Source organism: Lampris incognitus, chromosome 3 (genome assembly GCF_029633865.1).
Source record: "Lampris incognitus isolate fLamInc1 chromosome 3, fLamInc1.hap2, whole genome shotgun sequence".
Lineage (NCBI taxonomy): Eukaryota > Metazoa > Chordata > Actinopteri > Lampriformes > Lampridae > Lampris > Lampris incognitus.
In genome coordinates, this window is record NC_079213.1 from 111,776,863 (window position 1) to 111,797,364 (window position 20,502).

Sequence of the window (20,502 nt, forward strand, 5' to 3'; positions counted from 1 at the left end):
AGCAACCCTCATTTCCTTTTTTACCATGTGCCTGCACATTGTTTTTAATGACAATAAATTGAATTGAATTGACTTGAACCCACGCTTGGTTACACAGGCAGTCGCTTTATTTTGTCTGAACACAAAGTAGAAAACAGAGGACAGTTTTATGTAGCTATACTTATGCAGACGCACTGGCCTGGCAACTAAATATTAGTTACATGCTTACCATTTCACAAGAAACAAACCTATTAGGAGGAGAAAGAGCTTAGACAGTATTCTCTGACAGCATGAGTCAGTACATATACACTGATATGGCATCTGAACTTCATATAAAAATAAAATCTCTCAGTAAATGAAATAAACATCCGAACATTTCAAACAGGAAACGGCATCAATCAGCACGAGGCGGACATGGCAGGCGCTGCTGGTCTGAGTGGTTGGATTTAGGGAGACACATTTTAAGACTCTCCGTCTTCCTCGGGAAAATTCCAGCATTCAACATTATTACTGTGTTGGTGTTGCGTTTGATTTGTATGGCACCTTATAACCTCAAATATCTATGGACGTACGTCTCTTTTTAAGCCAAAGCCGGGGTCCCTTTTCATTCGAGCCAGTATGTGATTGCACATTCATCCTCAACTACCTTTCAGGACAACCGTCTCGTGCCAAACATGCCACCGTTTTCATTTTAACCAGCTCTCAAAAGCCTGTTATTCTCAATTATTTCCCTTCGGGGTTGACTTTGGATTAAAACATTCATTCTCAAATGGAAACTAAGGAGGTTTTCTCCACGTTCGCCCCAAACTGTTAAACTCCTGACGGGGCATGAAATGGAAGAAGAGATGAGTCGCCAGACCGTCTGCCAGAGGTGCCCCAAATTCCATAAAAAGCAGGAGATTAGTAGCAATAACTAAAAACACAGCCCAAATTTAACAGTTTCACAAAAGTGCTCATCAGCTGTCTGGGACTACGATTTGCAAATTCAGAATTATACCGGCCTAGTAACATTATAAAAGCTCACTATTCTAAGCAGAGAGGAAAAAAACGAAAAGCAGATATATGTTGTCTTGTTTCCAACCTTTAGGGAGAATACATGAAGCAAACAGCCTGTGGCCGGTCAGTTGGTCACCGACATTCGTCCTTAATATCATTCCCAGCAGTCACATGGAGGGCGGCACTCGGGCGTAGCGCTCGGGCGTAGCTACTGACATGGCGTGAGCGAATTGTAGAATCATGGCCTTAAACACGACAAGGCTTCGATAGTACACATGAAGCCAACTGCATTAGAGCAGAGCGACAGTCGTTGGCCCGATATATATATATATAAATAAAATAAAATAAGAAATAGAAAATCTGCACTGAAGCCTCTAGGAACAAGAGAAACAACCTTGGATCAGCTGCAGTGAATGGGAGGGAAAAGGTCATGGAGACGAGAGCCATGCATCACTAACTCTAACTGGGCGCTCCGCTCTGCGATGGTGGGCGCTGACATCAGCCCAGTGGGACTAAGCTTTAATGGTTTCTCCACTGAAATGGAAGGAAAATCCACTCGTTTCCACTCTCAGAAAGGAAAATGTCAGCGGTGGGCTGCATGAGGTGAAGAACTGAGGGTCGGTTTCTGTGTACGTCTCGTCTCCGGGACACAGAGGAGCGTACCGCACAGCAGACATGAAACCGGCGTATGCACCGACACGGCAGCTCACCCAGCAGCGTCATCGCTGTTGTCGTTTGTCATTTGGTTGACTGTCATGTGGCCCAGCCAAAGAGCAAACACCAGTTTCTTCTCCGCCACACTGACAAGTGACTCTAAGCGCCAAAACACCGACACCATTTAAACCCAAAGGCCGTTTCAACATGCCATCCTCCCTGATGTAAGGTACAACATACAGCGTGTGGAAGTAGTTTCACACAATCATCAGATAAAGCCACAGAATCAGGGATGGGGGGTAGATCCCCGACGCTGAAGGTCTCAGCCGGGCCGGACAGAGGCAGTGAAAACGATCGTTTGACCGGACAGCAGTCAGGCCGTGTAAATTTCACACAATTCAGCTGTGCGGTGAAGAGTGACACCACAAAGCAGGGGCTAGGATAAGCGAGAGAAGAACGGGTATAGGGAGAGGGGTCTCGGGGAAGACGGGGGAGGGGGAAGGACGGTGGTGTTGTGTCTACATCCAGAGGTTGGCCAGCATGGAGCTGAACAGCGCTGTCAGCAGCAGACACACAGATGACATCACTGTGTAAAAGACAGACAGACACGGATGAGCGAGCTTGAATAAAAAGAACAACTGACAGCTGTACATGGGCTTGTTGACAAGTTCTTTGGTAAAACGACCCGTGTACTTTGAAATGATTCACAGTATTTTCCACTGTTGAGTTACTTGGTATTTACTTCTTTTGCTGTGGTGCAGTGGCCAGCACTTATGAGATGTTGCCACCTGTAACTTGCACCATGCACTAAACATTTACAGCGCACAGTAGCATGCACTGCAGCATATATATATATATATATACACACACACACATACACACAAACACACACATATCTATCTATCTATCTATCTATCTATCTATCTATCTATCTATATATACAGGGTTGCGGGTTTGCTGGAGCCTATCCCAGCAGTCATTGGGCAGCAGGCGGGGAGACACCCTGGACAGGCTGCCAGGCCATCACAGGGCCAACATACACACACACACACACACACACACACACACACACACACACACACACACACACACACACACATTCCTTCCTGGGGACAGTTTAGTACGGCCAATTCACCTGACCTACATGTCTTTGGACTGTGGGAGGAAACCGGAGCACCCGGAGGAAACCCACGCAGACACGGGGAGAACATGCAGACTCCACACAGAGGACGACCAGGGATGACCCACCAAGGTTGGACTACCCCGGGGCTCGAACCCAGGGCCTTCTTGCTGTGAGGTGACCGCACAAACCACTGAGCCACCGTGCCACCCTCTATCTATCTATCTATCTATCTATCTATCTATCTATCTATCTATCTATCTATCTATCTATCTATCTATCTATCTGTCTGTATATATATATATATATATGTGTGTGTGTGTGTGTGTGTGTGTGTGTGTGTGTGTGTGTGTGTGTGTGTGTGCAACACTGCTATCATTTCAAACTGCTATCATTTCTCCAAAGAGATTGCTTGCCAAAACACTGATGTGCTACTTCAACCATCATTTCCATGAGTGTGCTTACCTGCACTGGATGAGTTACAATCCATTTCGACCAGCGAGTCCAGGTACTCCTGACCGAGCCACTCCTTATAGGTCTTTCTGTCGGCCACACCAACTAAGCGAACTGTAGAGTCTTTGAAGATGAGATCTGAGCCTTGATAGGCTGATGAATCAAACATCTTAAAGTCTGGATTTGTATCACTGCCGAAATACCTCTACAGGGATAGACAGCCAGCCAGACAGACAGACAGACAGACAGAGAGCGAGAGAGAAAGAACAAGAAAATAAGATAAAACCCCTCCTGTTCAAATTAATGAGTTTTGACATGTGGTTTTAAAATGTACCCCCTCCTTCCCACAAAAAAAAAGTTCTTCGAGAACTCAGTGGATCAACACACAAACACAAACCTGAGCTTTGTCCAGGAGTCCGAAGACAACGTGGATGTTGGTGTCGGGTCGTACCATCACAGCGTGGGAGGGAACCCTGGCCAAGTGACAGTTCCGGTACTGCTTGACTTCAGCTCTGCTGCCCTGGGAGCACAGCAGCTGGAAATCAGTGGACAGGAGGTCCTTCGCCCATGGTTCACTTGAATTACCTGCACGGAGAGAGTGTGTGTGCCCGTGTGTTGATGAGAGAGCGGGGGACAGCATTACGTAGCTATGCTAACAAAGCTATTAGAGTTGAATGTAACTGAAGTCAGATATCTGAAACTGAAGATTTCCTACCATCTGTGTTTTGAAAGACAGTAGAATGTTTGATGAAAGCCACGTCTCCTTCTCCCTTAGCCAGACATCTATATGGACAGAGGAAGACAGACAGGCCGGTGAACAATCAGACAGAGGAAGAAGTTAAAAAGCCATAATATGTACATTTCCTCTGACTGGCACCTCATGTCAGAGTAAACTTAAACCCCGGTGAACACACGGCACTGGTGTATGGTAAACGGTAAGTGGTGCACAGCAGAACATCAGTGGGTCACATAAGCATGAGTTCTAATGAGGGCATGTTCATTAGGCAGAGTTATGGTGAAATGGTAAATGGACTACATTTATTTATTTATATTTATCCTCTTTTTCGCCCCAATTGTACTTGGCCAACTACCCCACTCTTCCGAGCCGTCCCGGTCTCTGCTCCACCCCCTCTGCCCATCCGGGGAGGGCTGCAGACTACCACATGACTCCTCCGATACATGTGGAGTCACCAGCCACTTCTTTTCACCTGACAGTGAGGAGTTTCGCCAGGGGGACGTAGTGCGTGGGAGGATCACGCTATTCCTCCCAGTTCCCCCTCCCCCTCGAACAGGCGCCCTGACTGACCAGAGGACGAGCTAGTGCAGCGACCAGGACACATACCCACATCCGGCTCCCCACCTGCAGACATGGCCAGTTGTGTCTGTAGGGACGCCCGACCAAGTCAGAGGTAACACGGGGATTCGAACCTGCAATCCCCGTATTGGTAGGCAATGGAATAGACCACTACACTACCCGGATGCTCCCAAACGGAGCGCATTTATATAGCGCTTTTCTAGTCTACCGACCACTCAAAGCTCTTTACAGTGTACGCCTCACATTCACCCATACATTCATACGCTGATGGTGGAGGCCGCCATGCAAGGCGCCAACCTGCTCATTGGGAGCAGCTAGGGGTTCAGTGTCTTGATCAAGAACACTTCGACACGCTCTCTGCAGGAGTTGGGGATCGAACCAGCGACCTTCTGATTACTAGACGACCCGCTCTACCTGTGAGCTGTGCCGCCCTTACAGTTGACAGGTATATCATGATTTGGTAAAGCTTTGTCGCTTGTAATTCTATCTGTCCATGTCTGAGATACTTAAACTCAACAATAAATATTCCTCAAATAACTGTCCAATAAAAATACTTGACATTCACGATGACTGTGGCTGAATACTGACTCACTAAAAGAGCATAGCACTTTTTTTTGGGGAGGGGGGGGGTCAGTTCTGTGCAAAATTGCAATACTAAGCCGTTAGGATTTTAACGTTGCAGCATTTGCCCTGAAGTGCAATGGACAGATGTGAAGAGGTGTGATGTTATGATTTCCACATCTCTGCATGTCTGAATCTGAATTGTCTGAATGTTTCCTAAAGGAAGCATGCTAATGTTATGAGCTTTGGTAACAAACGGGGCTGCATCAGATATGGGGGGGTGGATATGTTGTTATATTAGTAAAATAGCAATATGTACTGGACTGGCACGAGAATATCATTGTAATACTGAATCCAGAACCCCAACACATACTGGCCAGTGATTCCTCCCACATTCCCGAGTACAGGCCGAGGAGAAACACTGTAGAATTGTATACCCACAACAACATCTTATAGCGACTGCCTGGTCGAAGGTCAGCTGTGTATCCCTGTCAACATATTGAAACTTTGTAGCTTGTGAAGGGGAGGTTCTTGTGGATGTTGTGCTATTTGATACCTGAAGGCTCCATTGTATCCGTCGTAAAGGTCCTTTCCCTTCTCACATTTGTTCTGACCCGCTTGGTCTCCCACACACAGGTCACACAGGTTGGTAGGGAAACCAGGCTGATTGGCACCCGGCACGCAGCTCTGCTTGAAAAACTCCCCCGCCGCTAGACGCCATCGGAAAAAAAGAAGTCATCAACTGTTTTTATTATCACTGCTGAGTAAGAAAACACAAAACAAACAATAAAAACGACTGGAATTCAGAAAATTGAAAATGAGTTGCTCCAACAAGATTTTTTTTTCTTCCCCTTTTCCTCCCCAATTGTATCCAGCCAATTACCCCACTCTTCCGAGCCGTCCCGGTCTCTGCACACACACACACACACACACACACACACACACACACACACACACACACACACACACACACACACACACACACACACACACACACACACACACACACATGCCTCACCTTGGGCTATCTGACAGTGCTGAGGTTGGATCAGGCCTCTTTCCATCAGTGTTGATATGGGAACGTTCCATCCAGCTGTGCGACCGTAGCCAGTGTGACAAGAACGGCGACCGCGCAGGTCGTCAAGGGTACGGATGTCAGCATTACTCGTCTTCACCACAGCAACCGCATAGTAGGTAGAACCGTCACGCTCCTCTAGAGAGAGAGAGACAGAGAGAGATGGAGAGAAAGAGAGAGACAGACAGACAGATAGACAGAGAGAGAGACAGACAGAGTGAGAGTGAGAGACATAGAGAGAGAGAGACAGAGAGAGAGAGAGAGAGAGAGAGACGGAGAGAGACAGAAAGACAGACAGAGACAGACAGACAGAGACAGAGAGACAGAGAGAGACAGAGAGACAGAAAGAGGCAGAGACAGAGAGAAAGACAGAGACATAGAGAGAGAACAAGACATAGAGAGAGAGAGAGACATAGAGAGAGTGAGAGAGCAACACAGAGACATAGAGAGAGAGAGAGCAACACATAGAGACATAGAGAGAGACAGAGACAGAGAGAGAGAGAGACATAGAGAGAGAGAGAGAGAGAGAGAGAGAGAGAGAGAGAGAGAGAAAGACATAGATACATAGAGAGAGAGAGATCAGACCCTTGTCGGGTTGAATCTCACAGATACCAACAACTAAATCCTTATGCTACTAAATGAAACAATGTTTATGTGCAAGTTACTGTACAACATGTGATTAAATGAACACTGGCAAATTATTAACACTGAACAGGCTGTACAGGGATTTCTTTTTCCTTGACCATTTCAAATGAAGCACTGACGCTTATGTTTGTTTGGTCGGCAGTGTTGCCGGTGCACCACTGCTGATAGTCGGTGTTGTGCGTGTGTTTGCGTAGTTCTTTCCTACCAGTATAGCTCTCCCCAGTGGCAGGTACCAGACCGTAGTCTTTGCCTGCTGTGTAGATGTCGCCTCCATCCAAAGTTATTGCATCGGCCTCCTTGTTCTGCACACGCGCACACACACACACACACACACACACACACAGAGTTGCATTTTACTTGCTTCCCCCCCCCCCCCCGTTTGTTAGTCCCACCTTATTTCGGGTGGCACATTTCATTTTGTTGTGGCTCACAACTTTTAAATGAATCCAGGGTGAGCACTAGAGAGCGCTAGAGTGAGTAGGCTTTCTGTCACCTGAATTTTCTTCATGCAGTCAGTGGGGGAGTCTCCATAGACACACTTGATAGTCGGAGTCAGACCTTTACCGCTGAAGGCCTGGGCCATCGCGGCACATTTGTTCTGCTCACCACTGGACGTCACACACCAGCGCAGGGAGGGTGGGAGCTCTTCACACACAGACGAAGTAAGAGACAGAATTGAGGGAGGCGGAAAGGTCGACACACAGTGTACAAAATTACACGTGTGTACATACATACACAAGTTGACAAATGAACAGCTATGTACTTTACCTTCCACTTTACAGTCCATAGCACGCAAAGCGTTGTAATACTCTGTGCCCATCCACATCTTGGGGTCTTCTGATGTTGCCCTCAAGAACTTAGTGGAGGATTCAGAGAACAGAAGATTTCCCTCCCCGTAGGACCCGGAGGAGAACATTTGGAACCCTGACTTGCTCTGCAAACAGGAAGTCAGAGATCAGATGTGTCGTACACATTAATAGCTACACAATATTCATTATATATTCATTTATGCTACAGTTACTTCCAGTCGAGTAATGCGATTGGACAAGAGGCTTTTCGTGAACGCTTATATACAGTACACAAGGCTCAGCGTTTTCGGTTTTTATTTTTCAAAGCCATCCAGCATGCCGAATTTCGCCACAAGAGGACACTGTTACATAACCTCACACGGACAGGAACAACTTTTGGATCCGTGGAAACATAAAATCCGGGTGAAGATCAGTTTCAAAACCTGGGTATTTTTCGGTGAAAATCAGTAAAAAGCGAAAACGCTGAGCCTTGACAGTACAACAACACTGTGACATTTCGCTACATGTATCACTCCACTTAACGGCTGTTCTGACTTGTCCATCGATACCAACATTTTTAACTTAACTTGCAACTAGTGACAGTACAGGCATATTCAAGTGCATCATGTGCTAAAAAATTAGTAAACCTTGTCTACAATTCTGATGTTGCTTGGCATATCTGTCGTCAGCTAGAATCCTAAAGGTACCCTTTTTGTTGAAGGCACCAACTACTACTACTACTACTACTACTTCTACTTCTACTTCTACTTCTTTCAGCTGCTCCTGTTAGGGGTCACCACAGTGGATCATCCATTTCCATCTCTTCCTGTCCTCTGCAACTTCCTCCGTCACACCAGCCACCTGCATGTCCTCCCTCACCACATCCATAAACCTCCTCTTTGGCCTTCCTCTTCTCCTCTTCCCTGGCAGCTCCATATTCAGCATCCTTCTCCCAATATACCCAGCATCTCTCCTCCACACATGTCCAAACCATCTCAATGTTGCCTCTCTTGCTTTGTCCACAAACCATCCAACCTGAGCTGTCCCTCTAATATAATCGTTCCTAATCCTGTCCTTCTTCATCACTCCCAATGAAAGTCTTATCATCTTCATCTCTGCCACCTCCAGCTCCGCCTCCTGTCTTTTCATCAGTGCCACTGTCTCCAAACCATATAACATAGCTGGTCTCACTACCATCTTGTAAACCTTCCCTTTAACTCTTGCTGGTACCCTTCTGTCACAAATCACTCCTGACACTCTTCTCCACCCACTCCACCCTGCCTGCACTCTCTTCTTCCCTCTCTTCTGCACTCCCTGTTACTTTGGACAGTTGACCCCAAGTATTTAAACTCATCCACCTTCGTCACCTCTACTCCTTGCATCCTCACCGTTCCACTGTCCTCCCTCTCATTCACGCATAGGTATTCCATCTTGCTCCTACTGACTTTCATTCCTCTTCTCTCCAGTGCATACCTCCACCTCTCCAGGCTCTCCTCCACCTGCACCCTACTCTCGCTACAGATCACGTCATCCACAAACATCATAGTCCACGGAGACTCCTGCCTGATCTCGTCCGTCAACCTGTCCATCACCACTGCAAACAAAAAAGGGCTCAGAGCCGATCCTTGATATAATCCCACCTCCACCTTGAACCCATCTGTCATTCCAACCGCACACCTCACCACTGTCACACTGCCCTCATACATATCCTGCACCACTCCTACATACTGCTCTGCAACTCCTGACTTCCTCATACAATACCACACCTCCTCTCTTGGCACCCTGTCGTATGCTTTCTCTAAATCCACAAAGACACAATGTACCTCCTTCTGACCTTCTCTATACTTCTCCATCAACATTCTCAAAGCAAACATCACATCTGTGGTGCTCTTTCGTGGCATGAAACCATACTGCTGCTGCTGATCACCACCTCTCCTCTTAACCTAGCTTCTATTACTCTTTCCCAAATCTTCATGCTGTGGCTGATCAACTTTATACCTTTGCTGACGACACCAACTAAACATCAAAAATCGTAACCACCGTTTTCAAATGACCATTACTCAATAAATAGCATTGTTTTATTTTATTTTATTTTTCCACATCAGCCAACAACACTGCTGGTAAGGAGTTTTACCTCGTCACTACAAGGACACGGGGTTGATTTGGTTATACAAGCACTTGTCATGAAAATATGTGCTGAGGAGATGTCAATCCCAACGAACAATAAAGTAGTGATGCACAACTACAGGATTTACAAAGGCAACACCGACATTTCCACAGTGGATGTCAAATGGGTTCAACTCCTTGGACCCCTTTACACCTAACGCTAATGCGTTTTGCTACCATGTCTCCAATTTCCCTTTTTATTCCTAAATAAAATGCAGATTGCCGCACAAATCCCTTCTCCTCACAATATGAACATCTTTTAAAACTGATGCTTATTACATCATCTTGCTTATTCTTCATCCTCCGCTTGTCCTGATAAGCCATTTATGACAAGTAGTATGCCAAGTTGTCTATTGCATGACATTGTGTCCTATCTGAGTTGGGTACACAGAATAAGGTTTATTTACTGTACATATAAAGTTATGTTTATTGTTATTCATCTGTCGCAGCAACAAAGACCATCTAGTCATCCTGTGATGGGTGACTGATGACTTGCATGATGATTAAAGTGAGGAAGAGTTGTGCATCATTAACCCCACTCTCTCATCCGAGACCACCTACTACCAGTGGCAAGACTAGCGAGACGACTGGAGATGGAGACGGATGCAGATTTTTCCTCAGGGTTTCTTCCCAAAGCCTTTCCCATAGACGAGTATACCCGCAAGGCAGCGGAGGTTTAAATCAGAGTTGTCCTTCTCCTAGATTGGCTGCCTGACAAGGCCAACGAGCTTCATCTACCTGGGTCTGAAATCAGAGTTGTCCTTCTCCTAGATTGGCTGCCAACCAAGGCTAATGAGTCCAATCGACCCACCCAGTTATACCGCCGGGAACCCGGTCGCCCTCGCAGCAGACTTTGAGAAAACAGGAGGTACCACGAGAAGGTGCTGCTGTGGACACATTTGCGTAGGAGCGGCCATATGCTAAGGTCTTGATGGACCCGCGGCGATCACTACACCGGGAAGTGAGAGGCCACTGCACCGCTTTGCATTCCTTTTGGCAAGTAGGGCATCTGGCCCAATACTCGCCACCTCCCCTACACTTCCTCTCTAGTTAACGTACAGTATGTTAACTAGAGAGGAAGTGTATTCACCCTCCATTAGTAATATGGATGAAAGTCTGACATGATATGAAGGTAGTTTGACTGAGCAGCTCTTTAATGGATTGTGTAGCATTAACAACTAGATTTTACAAATTTTCACCCTCCCTAGTTATGAAAAACTCCATGTTAAAGCCAGGTGTAAAGGGACTGCTTGACTTGTGGAGTCAGCGATGTGACTGATGCTGCTGTGGTGTGTGAGAAGACAGGCTCCGCACTGGGTGAACTTTATTGTCCCTATTATAAGATTATGTGCTGATTAAACTTACCAAGCCATCCTGCAACATGTTGTAGACCACAGAGGGGGTGATGTCGTTGCGGACCACGATGCCACGAGATGGGATGCGGACCAGGTGGCATCGATTCCAGGCAGTTACAGGAGCTCTGACCCCATCACGACACAACAGCTCATAGTTTTCTGACTTCAGTCCTTGTGCCCAGGAGGGGCCCTTTCCTGGTAAAAACAAAGAAACAAATAGAAAATACCCAGGCTGCTTAAACAATTAATGGACAGGTTGACTTGGTGAGTAAATTATTGGTGGTTAATCACCTGAATAAGTTGGCAGCTGACTGGCAAACTAACCTACGCACAAGTGGCAAGCTGACTGATTAGCTGTGACTAGCAAACATATGAAACTTGCAATTCAGCACCGTTGCATTTCACAAATGTTGAAACGTTACCATATCTAAAAGTAAAAACAATATCTTTTCACATATCTGTTAAATGTAACTTATTTGTTGATATAAATGCTAGAGTACAGCATCATCTTGGGTGAGGAACTAGACAGGGACTCCCTCTAACACCTATCTAAAAACAATTGACTGACCATAAATAATAGCTCACCAAATACTAACAAATACTAAAATTAGTCTCAAACAGAAACAAAACCCTGCACCATTTAAATGAGTTTGGTGACATCTACAAGTTAATTACCATGTGAAGGTTAAAAAGATGCCAGGCTGGTCTTGGTACTCTGTGATGCTAGCACAGCAGAATAAACACAATTACCTTTGAAAACATTACTGGGTCTGTTTCATTTAGATATGCTACCACATCTGTCTGTACTGACAGACAGACAGACGGAGCCAGCACTAACAACTGTCAACAGTACTGTCAATGCTAGCATCGTTGGCATTAATGTTATTAGCTGTAGCTGTGTTTATCTTGCTATGCTAACATCACAGAGTACCAAGAGCAGGCTGCCCTGTTTTTAACCTTTACATGGTGTTTATCCTGTAGATGCCAGCAAAATCACTAAAATTGTGTAGGGATGTTAGTTTTTTAGTATGTAAATGAGTACGACTACTTGTTCCTACTTTCTTATTAACCCTACTTATTTCACTTTAACTCTTGTTGTGCGTTATATACTACGAACAACCCGCACTCTGGATAGGCAAGTGACAGTTACCATCTGTGTGGTCCAAGACCGTTGTGTGCTTGATGAAGGCAACCTCGCCTGCACCTTCAACCATACACCTACAAAAAAAGTGTATAATTATTATTATTATTATCAAAATAATAGTTTTTCCATCCATGCAAAGCCAGACACGGAGGGACAGAGACCACTTACAGTCAGCACCCTCACATTTAACTGACTCTAATGGCAAATGGCTTGATCAATGAGAACCATGTCACAATGTAGGTCAATAAGGTCATCACGGTGTGTGTGTGTGTGTGTGTGTGTGTGTGTGTTACCTGAAGGCTCCCTCATAAGCGAAGTATTGCTCTTTAGGGCTCTTCTCACACTTGAAATTTCCATTGACATCTCCCTTACACAGCGCACACAGAGATGGGGGGTCACTCTGGCACCCAGGTATGCAACTGGCATTGAAGAAATCTGCAACTCCTGATCATACACACAACCACACATGTGTTACACTGAGCAGCTGTGATATGTTTGTGTGTCAATGTATTTGTAGTGTGAACACAAAGACATTTTCAGTAGAAACGGGCAATATATCATATCAACATCACTAATGATCGTTCTTGTGTGTAAATAATTTCTTATGATATTCATTCTCAAAATAGAATCACATTATCAATATCGACGTCTTCTCAGTCAAAAATATCGTGATATTTGATTTTGTCAGTCCTGACTAGCCCTTTCTAAAAATCCCCACTGTGTATGATGTGCAAGTGCACGTGTATATGTGCCATACCCTGTAGTTTGTTTTTTGTGTGTCGATGTGTGTGTGCTTGTTTGTAATATAGATACACTCTGTGTATCTATATTACAAACACCAACACCGTATGCAAACACAGACACAGACACTATCATACATTCATTTGTTTGGGACAGCCATAATTACCTTGTGTATTGTCTGCCCAAAGACCATTTCCTGCTACATGTCAAGTATGAGTGTGAGTTCTTCTAGTGTGTGTGTGTGTGTGTGTGTGTGTGTTTGCTGTACTACAGTCTCTCTTTGCTTGTGTATGTATGTACAGCGTGTGCACATGCCTCTTACCCTGTGGAATATTGCACCCCATCGCAGATATGGTGCCTTGGTCTATAAAGTACCCCACCGGCATATTCCAGCCAGCTGTTCTGCCTTTCCCGGTGTGGCAGCTGTTTTTCCCGGCCAGGTTGTTAATATTGATGGCAGAATTGGACTTCTTCACGACAGCAACGGCGTAGTAGGTCGTACCTTTATCTGAGACAGGAGCGGGATACGTGGTGGTTTAGCTGCCAGCGCTACAGATGCAGCATCAGTTTTTTTGTTTTACTGTGTGCAGAACCTGTAAGACTGTGGGTAGTACAGTGCTGTTTGATATCCCCATGCCTTGACTTGTTCTGTTACAACAATTATGCTGGACCTGAAGTTGCACAGCGTCCATGAAGCAACATGCTCACTCTAATTTAATGGTATCTGCTGCCATACTGGATGAATATTTGGACAAAACAAGAAACTAAAGCCCTCCCTGGGCAGTGAGCGAGTGTGTGAGTGAGTGAGCGAGTATGAGTGAGTGAACAAGTGAGTGTGTAAGTAAGTGAGTGAGTGAGTGAGAGTGTGTGCGAGTGAATGAGTGAGTGAGCAAGTGAGTGAATGAGTGAGTGAACAAGTGAGTAAGGGAGCAAGTGAGTGAATGAGTGAGTGTGTGAGTGAATGAGTGAGAGTGTGTGTGAGTGAGCGAGTGAGTGAATGAGCGAGTGAATGAGCGAGTGAGTGAGTGAGAAAGTGAGTGTGAGTGAGTGAGTGAGTGTGTGAGTGAATGAGTGAGAGAGTGAGTCAGTGAGCGAGTGTGTAATTGAACGAGTGAGTGAGTGAGAGACAGTGAGCAAGTGAGTGAGAGAGTGTGTAATTGAACGAGTGAGTGAGTGAGAGACGGTGAGCAAGTGAGTGAGAGAGTGAGCGTGTGGGAGTGAGTGAATGAGTGAGTGAGTGAGTGAGTGTGTGTGAGTGAGTGAATGAGTGTGTGAGTGAGTGAGTGAGTGAGATATAATGAGAGTTAACTCATCTTTAGCTCATTTATTCAAAGAGTTAATTTGATTTCCGGACTAACGGCATGACTCCTCACACATGTCACTCACTTTTGGCAGCACCTCAGTAAAAGCACGATTTTGTACCTACCCCACTGGGGCAGATAGCTGGTGTGTGTTCTGCTCAGGGGCACTTTAATAGAAACTATTCAGGGGGGGGGGGTGTTTTCATTGGCTTTCTCGAGGTTTAACAGTAACCATCAGATCACATGTTACCTCCTAGGCTCTCCAGGGACATGTTCCCCTTTCCTTCAGATTTGAAACAATTGTTTAAAAAATAAAGTAACAAAGATATATGGTGAAATGAAAAAAGGAATTCTCCTTAGGTGATTCATTATGGCCCAAATCCCACCTTGTTTGATTTGTTCTTACCATCAGAGCCTCCTGCAGACTCTGCTGCAGCTATCTTGAAGGAAGCCGTCTTCCCCAGGGTGTAGATGGTCGAGGCGTACGTAGAGAAAGAATCTGCTTCATTTCTCTAGAGAAGAGCAGGACACGGTCATATTAATGATGCCATGAGTGGTGGCATTTTTCTTCTGTAGCAACATCTTCGACTAATGTTAATGGTCTTATATGGACCAGTTAGCTTGATCAAAGCTCTATAAAGAAACAGTGGGAATTGTAAGGGCTTGAGTTTTTTGAAGAATCCAGTACAGAGAACTATAGACCATGATGCCCATTCAGTATAACTCAAATATAATTGTGCCCACAAGCAGACATACCGCTTCATGCTGACAGGAAGTGGTAATATTGTTCTGTAAAGCTGCATAATAGCATTAGCTCTGCTATCACAGAAGTGATAAAGTATTGTCACAGAACATCCGTGCAGAATTGGGAGGGAAACTTGGTAAATGACTACAGGTGTGTAACCTGTCATCGTTGTACTCTATCTGCAAGTTACATATAATGCCCAAGAAATGATTTATATGATTTATGCTGTGAAACTGCTATCTGTTGGCTATCTGCTTACAGGTATGGAAATACTTTGGATCCATATGGAATTTATGGCCTCGGTCAAAGGGAATTCTCTTATGGCTCAAGTAATGCCACACCTTGTAAAGGCAATTAAATTTAACATCTAATTGTATCATATATTCATTATTGAATAGACTGAATGAACTGACTTTACTTCATAAATCTATCCAGGCCAAAGTATTGCCAAGGCTAAACTTCATAGAAAGACCTTCAGGAAGGGCTGCTGCACAGCGTTGACAGGAGAGGTCTGTAAATGAAACATGAGTTTTATTACAGCCGCTCGGTTATCATACTGGCCAAGGTCGCCTGCCTGTTCAGCTCAAGGCTTCAGGTGCCAGACTGTTATAAAGACTTTGGGGAATTGTCGACGCAGTTGCCCACTGGGGACCGGGGTTCGCGCCTCGGTCTCGTCAGATCCGACTATGGCCGGACTCGATGAAGCAGCAATTGACCTTTCGCAAAGTACCGCCCCAGAACGGGGCTTGTCCAATCCTCCCTTAGCAACAGTCCGTCAAGCTTTCAAACACACAGCAAAATGCTGAAACGGTGTGCCTATGGGATCCGCAAATCGGAGACTAGATATGTGAAAAGTTTGGAGGGGTGTCATTTTCTTTCCCTTCCCCAAACCCAGAACGCAAGAAGCGCAATGTGGGCAATAGATTTGGCAGTATAGCAGACCCCATGGCCAGCTTAATCCATCCAGAATCAACAAAAATACCTGCCTGCTCCAAGCTAAGCTAGCTACTAGCTAGTATTGATAGCTAATACAGCTAACGTATTATTACTGTTACTTTTACCCACACAATGCGCTGATTTCTTCCTCCATGTTTTGGTGTTTTCCGGCTACTTCCTGGATAGTTCTGAAATGCTTGACAGGCATAGCAACAGTAACTAAGGGGGGCGGGACTTTGCGAAAGGTCAATACTTGGCAGCGCTGTCTTCGGGAGGAGGGCTGGAGTCGGTTTGTGTTCGTCACATGAGTGCGTCTGTGTGTGTGTGTGTCTGTGTGTGTGGAGAAGCAGTGGTTCGGCCTGGAGTCGCCTCGTCACGGAAGTGGCGAGGCGACTCCTTCCAGACTGCCGGCCGGAGAGATGCCGTTGGCGAATGCATGCAGTACGAGGGTGGGGGTTTGAACTAAAATAGGGACCGATTGGCCACTAAATTGGGAGAAACAGGGAAAAATCGCAAATAAATTTAGGGAAGAAAAAAAAAAGAGACTTTGGGGAACTGGAAATTCTGCAAGACACAAAGTCACTGGATGTCTACCCCGTCCTTCAGGTCAGAAACCTCTCTGCTCCTCGCTGTTATCAGTGCACCTTTACCTGATGGAGTCATGCAACAAACTCAGTTCATCTAGAGAAGCGGTTTAGCAGAAATGACCTGGCTGACAAAGGTCAAAACCAAAACAGGGGAGGAAGATGGCGGCGCGAACTGACGTTTGCAGCCTCTTCCCCTGGTACCGACTGCGCGTGTCTTTCTCCGTGTCCACGTCTAAGTTTGTGTCATTGTGTGAAGTTTTTATTTTGAGCTTCAATTTTTTTTTCGTTTGATGGCGGTTCGGCTAACGGATGGATGGATGGCTGGGAGAGCTGGCATGGGATTGGCTGAGAGAGCGTGGTCTGCTGCGTCCTGTGGGCCCAGGGACCACGGCCCTGCTCGGAGTGGCCTGGCGATGGCCTGGTGACGGCCTCGCCTAGCGTCGACTGTGCAGTGTTTTTGTCTGCATCTGCGTATGTGTCGTCGTGTGGCGTGCGGGTGTTGAAGGTGTCTGGCTGGGAGAGCTGGTGCTGGATCGGCTGAGGGAGCCTGGTGTGCTGCGTCCCGTGGGCCCAGGGACCACGGCCCTGCCTGGAGCTGCACCCGAAGAGGAAACACCGAGGGCGGTCTGACAGGACTCGGAAGCGGGCCGGGCTAAGCTAACTGCTAGCCCATGCAGACCGGCAGTTCCAGCAGTCATCCTGGCCGGCGTTCCTTCTCTGGCCAGTGGAGTTTTTGGACTGTGTTGCGCTGAGTGGACTGTGTTGTTAGCTGTTTGTGATTTTTTGCTTTGTTCTGTCAGGGTTTATTTATTTATTTATTTCTGATTTTTCCCTTTTTCTCCCAATTTAGTGGCCAACCGCTCCCTATTTTAATTCAAACACCCACCCTCGTTGTTCTGTCTGGTTTTGTATATTTTTGGTGGTGGTGTTTTTGGAAATTCTGGATATGTGTTTTCATCTTTTGTGTTGCACTGCTGTGGGGTGGGTGGAGAGAAATTTCATGTGTTTTGTGTACGTTAAGTGCATGATAGAAATGACAATAAATTGTTCTTGATTCTGACTTTTCTGTTAGCGGCACCTGTCTTGAGACATCATAGCTGCTTCCACGGCTCAGGTATTTCCCAGTGACGCAAGCTTGCAGGATTCGATTCGCAGTTGAAAGCTGACATTCGCGAGCCGTTCTCATGCGAGCTAGAAGTGTTACCTTTGTGTACATAGCTGACAGCCGCCTGAATCGGATGTAGTTATCCTGTTTTCTAATGGACGGTGCACTTGTTTTAGGAATTCTGTGAGACACGTGTCCGAGTCTTGAAAAAAGGCCCAATAGAGCGACTCCCTTTGCTTGTGTCAAGTTAATCACATATCACTGAAGTTATCTGGTGCATTACACCGGACAACTTCAATTTTCAATGAAATATTTCCAAGACTGACTCTCCGTAGGTATTTTCCATCGGCTCCTTTCTGTTATTTTCACTTGAAAAAGGGAAACGAGAGTTCACATTGATATGTGTGTTTGTCCTCCTTTGCTCAGTGTGTACTTATAACGCTGCCCTGCTCCCAGTGACCCTGAACAGTTTGAGGAGGCGAGCTCTCTGCCTCGCTAATGAATGACCCGCCTAGTAACAGGTCAAGTGCCGGTGGACTCCCTGGTTTGCCTAATTGGTTGTGTCATTGATATTTCCTTGTTATCTGTTGACTAAATGTATGTTGTGATCCGTTGTTATCACAACGGTATGTGTAGTGTGTTGTGATTCTCTCCGCGTCTATGGATTTTTTTTTACTATCCCTACTTAGTGCACCATTTGTTGCCCAATCCCCCTCCTGAACCTATAATCCTAAATAGACCCTTCTTCTTCTTTCGGCTTGTCCCGTTTCCCAGGGGTCGCCACAGTGGGTTTGATCGGTACCCTGTGAGGGCACAGCACCGACGCCGGTCTTGTCAACCCGCATAATGATTTGGCAAACCTATAATCCTAAATAGATAAACAGGTAAAATAACAACATCAGTTTACAGCACAATACAGTGCATTTGTGTAAAGTCAGATGCCGCTGATGAACTGTGGCACGCCGAGGCAGCCACCTCCGAGCCGCCGAAGCTTAAAAGCAGAACCCCTTAAACCAGAACTAGCAAAGTCATCGGGCAACAACGAGGTCTGGCTCCGGGGGGGGGGGGGGCGACAGGATTAAGCAACAAGAGGCCCGCTTGGCATTCAAAGGAAAATTCAAATTCAAGTCTTCCGCTTCCCAAATCTGACCTCTAGCTTTTGAACGCAGCCCTCTACGGTGGCGCCGTTGACACATTCCAGGGAGGGACGGATGGAGACTTCGGCGAAGGCCTTCGACATGGCGTTGCACTTCTGCTGCTCCGGTTCCGAGATGGTGCACCATCTGATGCTGCTCTGGCCAAAGACTGGCGAGGAGAGAGTAAGAGGAAATATGGAAAAGAGAAGGAGACTAAATTCATCTTTTTTTTAATATATATATATATATATATAATTTGCTTCATCAGTATATTAATCATGTATTTTTAACCATGTATTATTCATGTACACAATGTGATATTTTGAGGGGGTAACAACATCAAAACATTGCTTTTTTAGCAGATGTCTATTATCTGATGAGAGTCGGTCAGTAAAGTTAACCGGATGTTGTTGCAGCTGGTCTTGTTTTTGTAAAACGACGTCACATGGCACAACAACACATGTAACAGTGAAACTTGGTTAACAACCAAGATTCTGTCACAATAAGCTGTTCCTGACTGTGTTTTCATGCTGACTTTATTTCAGGTCTGATGCCAGAGAAGTTTCCTACAGCTGAAACCCCTCTGTCTCCCCCAAACCGCGACTGGTAAACTAATCACACAGATTAAAGACTGCCCGAGAAACACACAAACATCAGCTGAAAACAAACATTCGTGCTAAATTCATATTTACAGGAGTCGTACGCGTACTTACCCACGTGCGCTAGCAGAAGAAGAGGTCCCAGTGTTTTCCACATCGCCATCTCTCTTTTCCTCTCTCCTCCACAGCGCGGCTGAAACGACTCCCTTCTCCCCGCGCGTCTCTTATACGATGACTTCTGCCAATGCTCGAGTCAGTCAAAGTCCAGCTGCCACGTGTTACACAGGCCACACCTGAACATGGAAGGCGTTCGGTTTCCAGGAGTCTGCAGATGGGTCCGTTACCATGCAGTGTGTAAATCACAGAGCTCCTGCCTACACAGAGCTCCTGCCTACACAGAGCTCCTACCTATACTGAGCTGTTACCTACACTGAGCTCCTACCTACACAGAGCTGTTACCTACACAGAGCTCCTACCTACACTGAGCTGTTACCTACACAGAGCTCCTACCTACACTGAGCTCCTGCCTACACAGAGCTCCTACCTACACAGAGCTCCTACCTACACTGAGCTCCTGCCTACACAGAGCTCCTACCTACAGAGCTCCTACCTACACAGAGCTCCTACCTACACAGAGCTCCTACCTACACTGAGCTCCTGCCTACACAGAGCTCCTGCCTACACAGAGCTCCTAGCTACACAGAGCTCCTAGCTACACAGAGCTCCTACCTACACAGAGCTCCTACCTACACTGAGCTGTTACCTACACAGAGCTCCTACCTACACTGAGCTCCTGCCTACACAGAGCTCCTACCTACACAGAGCTCCTACCTACACAGAGCTCCTGCCTACACAGAGCTCCTACCTACACTGAGCTGTTACCTACACAGAGCTCCTACCTACACAGAGCTCCTGCCTACACAGAGCTCCTGCCTACACAGAGCTCCTACCTACACAGAGCTCCTACCTACACAGAGCTCCTGCCTACACAGAGCTCCTACCTACACAGAGCTCCTGCCTACACAGATCTGCTACCTACACAGAGCTCCTAGCTACTGAGCTCCTGCCTACACAGCCACCCGATGTGTTTTTCAGCCAGCC

The 20,502-nt window shown here is 46.2% G+C and overlaps 1 protein-coding gene across 1 annotated transcript; it reads right to left on the bottom strand.

Annotated features, from left to right (window-relative positions):
• Window positions 1-90: 90 nt before the first annotated feature.
• On the bottom strand, window positions 91-19,975 carry meltf (melanotransferrin). The gene is made up of 16 exons (XM_056276202.1): window positions 19,516-19,975; window positions 18,817-18,971; window positions 14,700-14,805; window positions 13,315-13,500; window positions 12,545-12,695; window positions 12,258-12,325; window positions 11,118-11,302; window positions 7,567-7,732; window positions 7,292-7,443; window positions 7,004-7,100; window positions 6,097-6,291; window positions 5,635-5,788; window positions 3,918-3,985; window positions 3,600-3,787; window positions 3,215-3,407; window positions 91-2,215 (listed from the first exon to the last, which is right to left on the bottom strand). Exons 1-16 carry the CDS (start codon window positions 19,562-19,564, stop codon window positions 2,148-2,150), a joined length of 2,181 nt encoding a protein of 726 aa, XP_056132177.1. The 5' UTR covers window positions 19,565-19,975; the 3' UTR covers window positions 91-2,147.
• Between the last annotated feature and the right edge of the window lie 527 nt (window positions 19,976-20,502).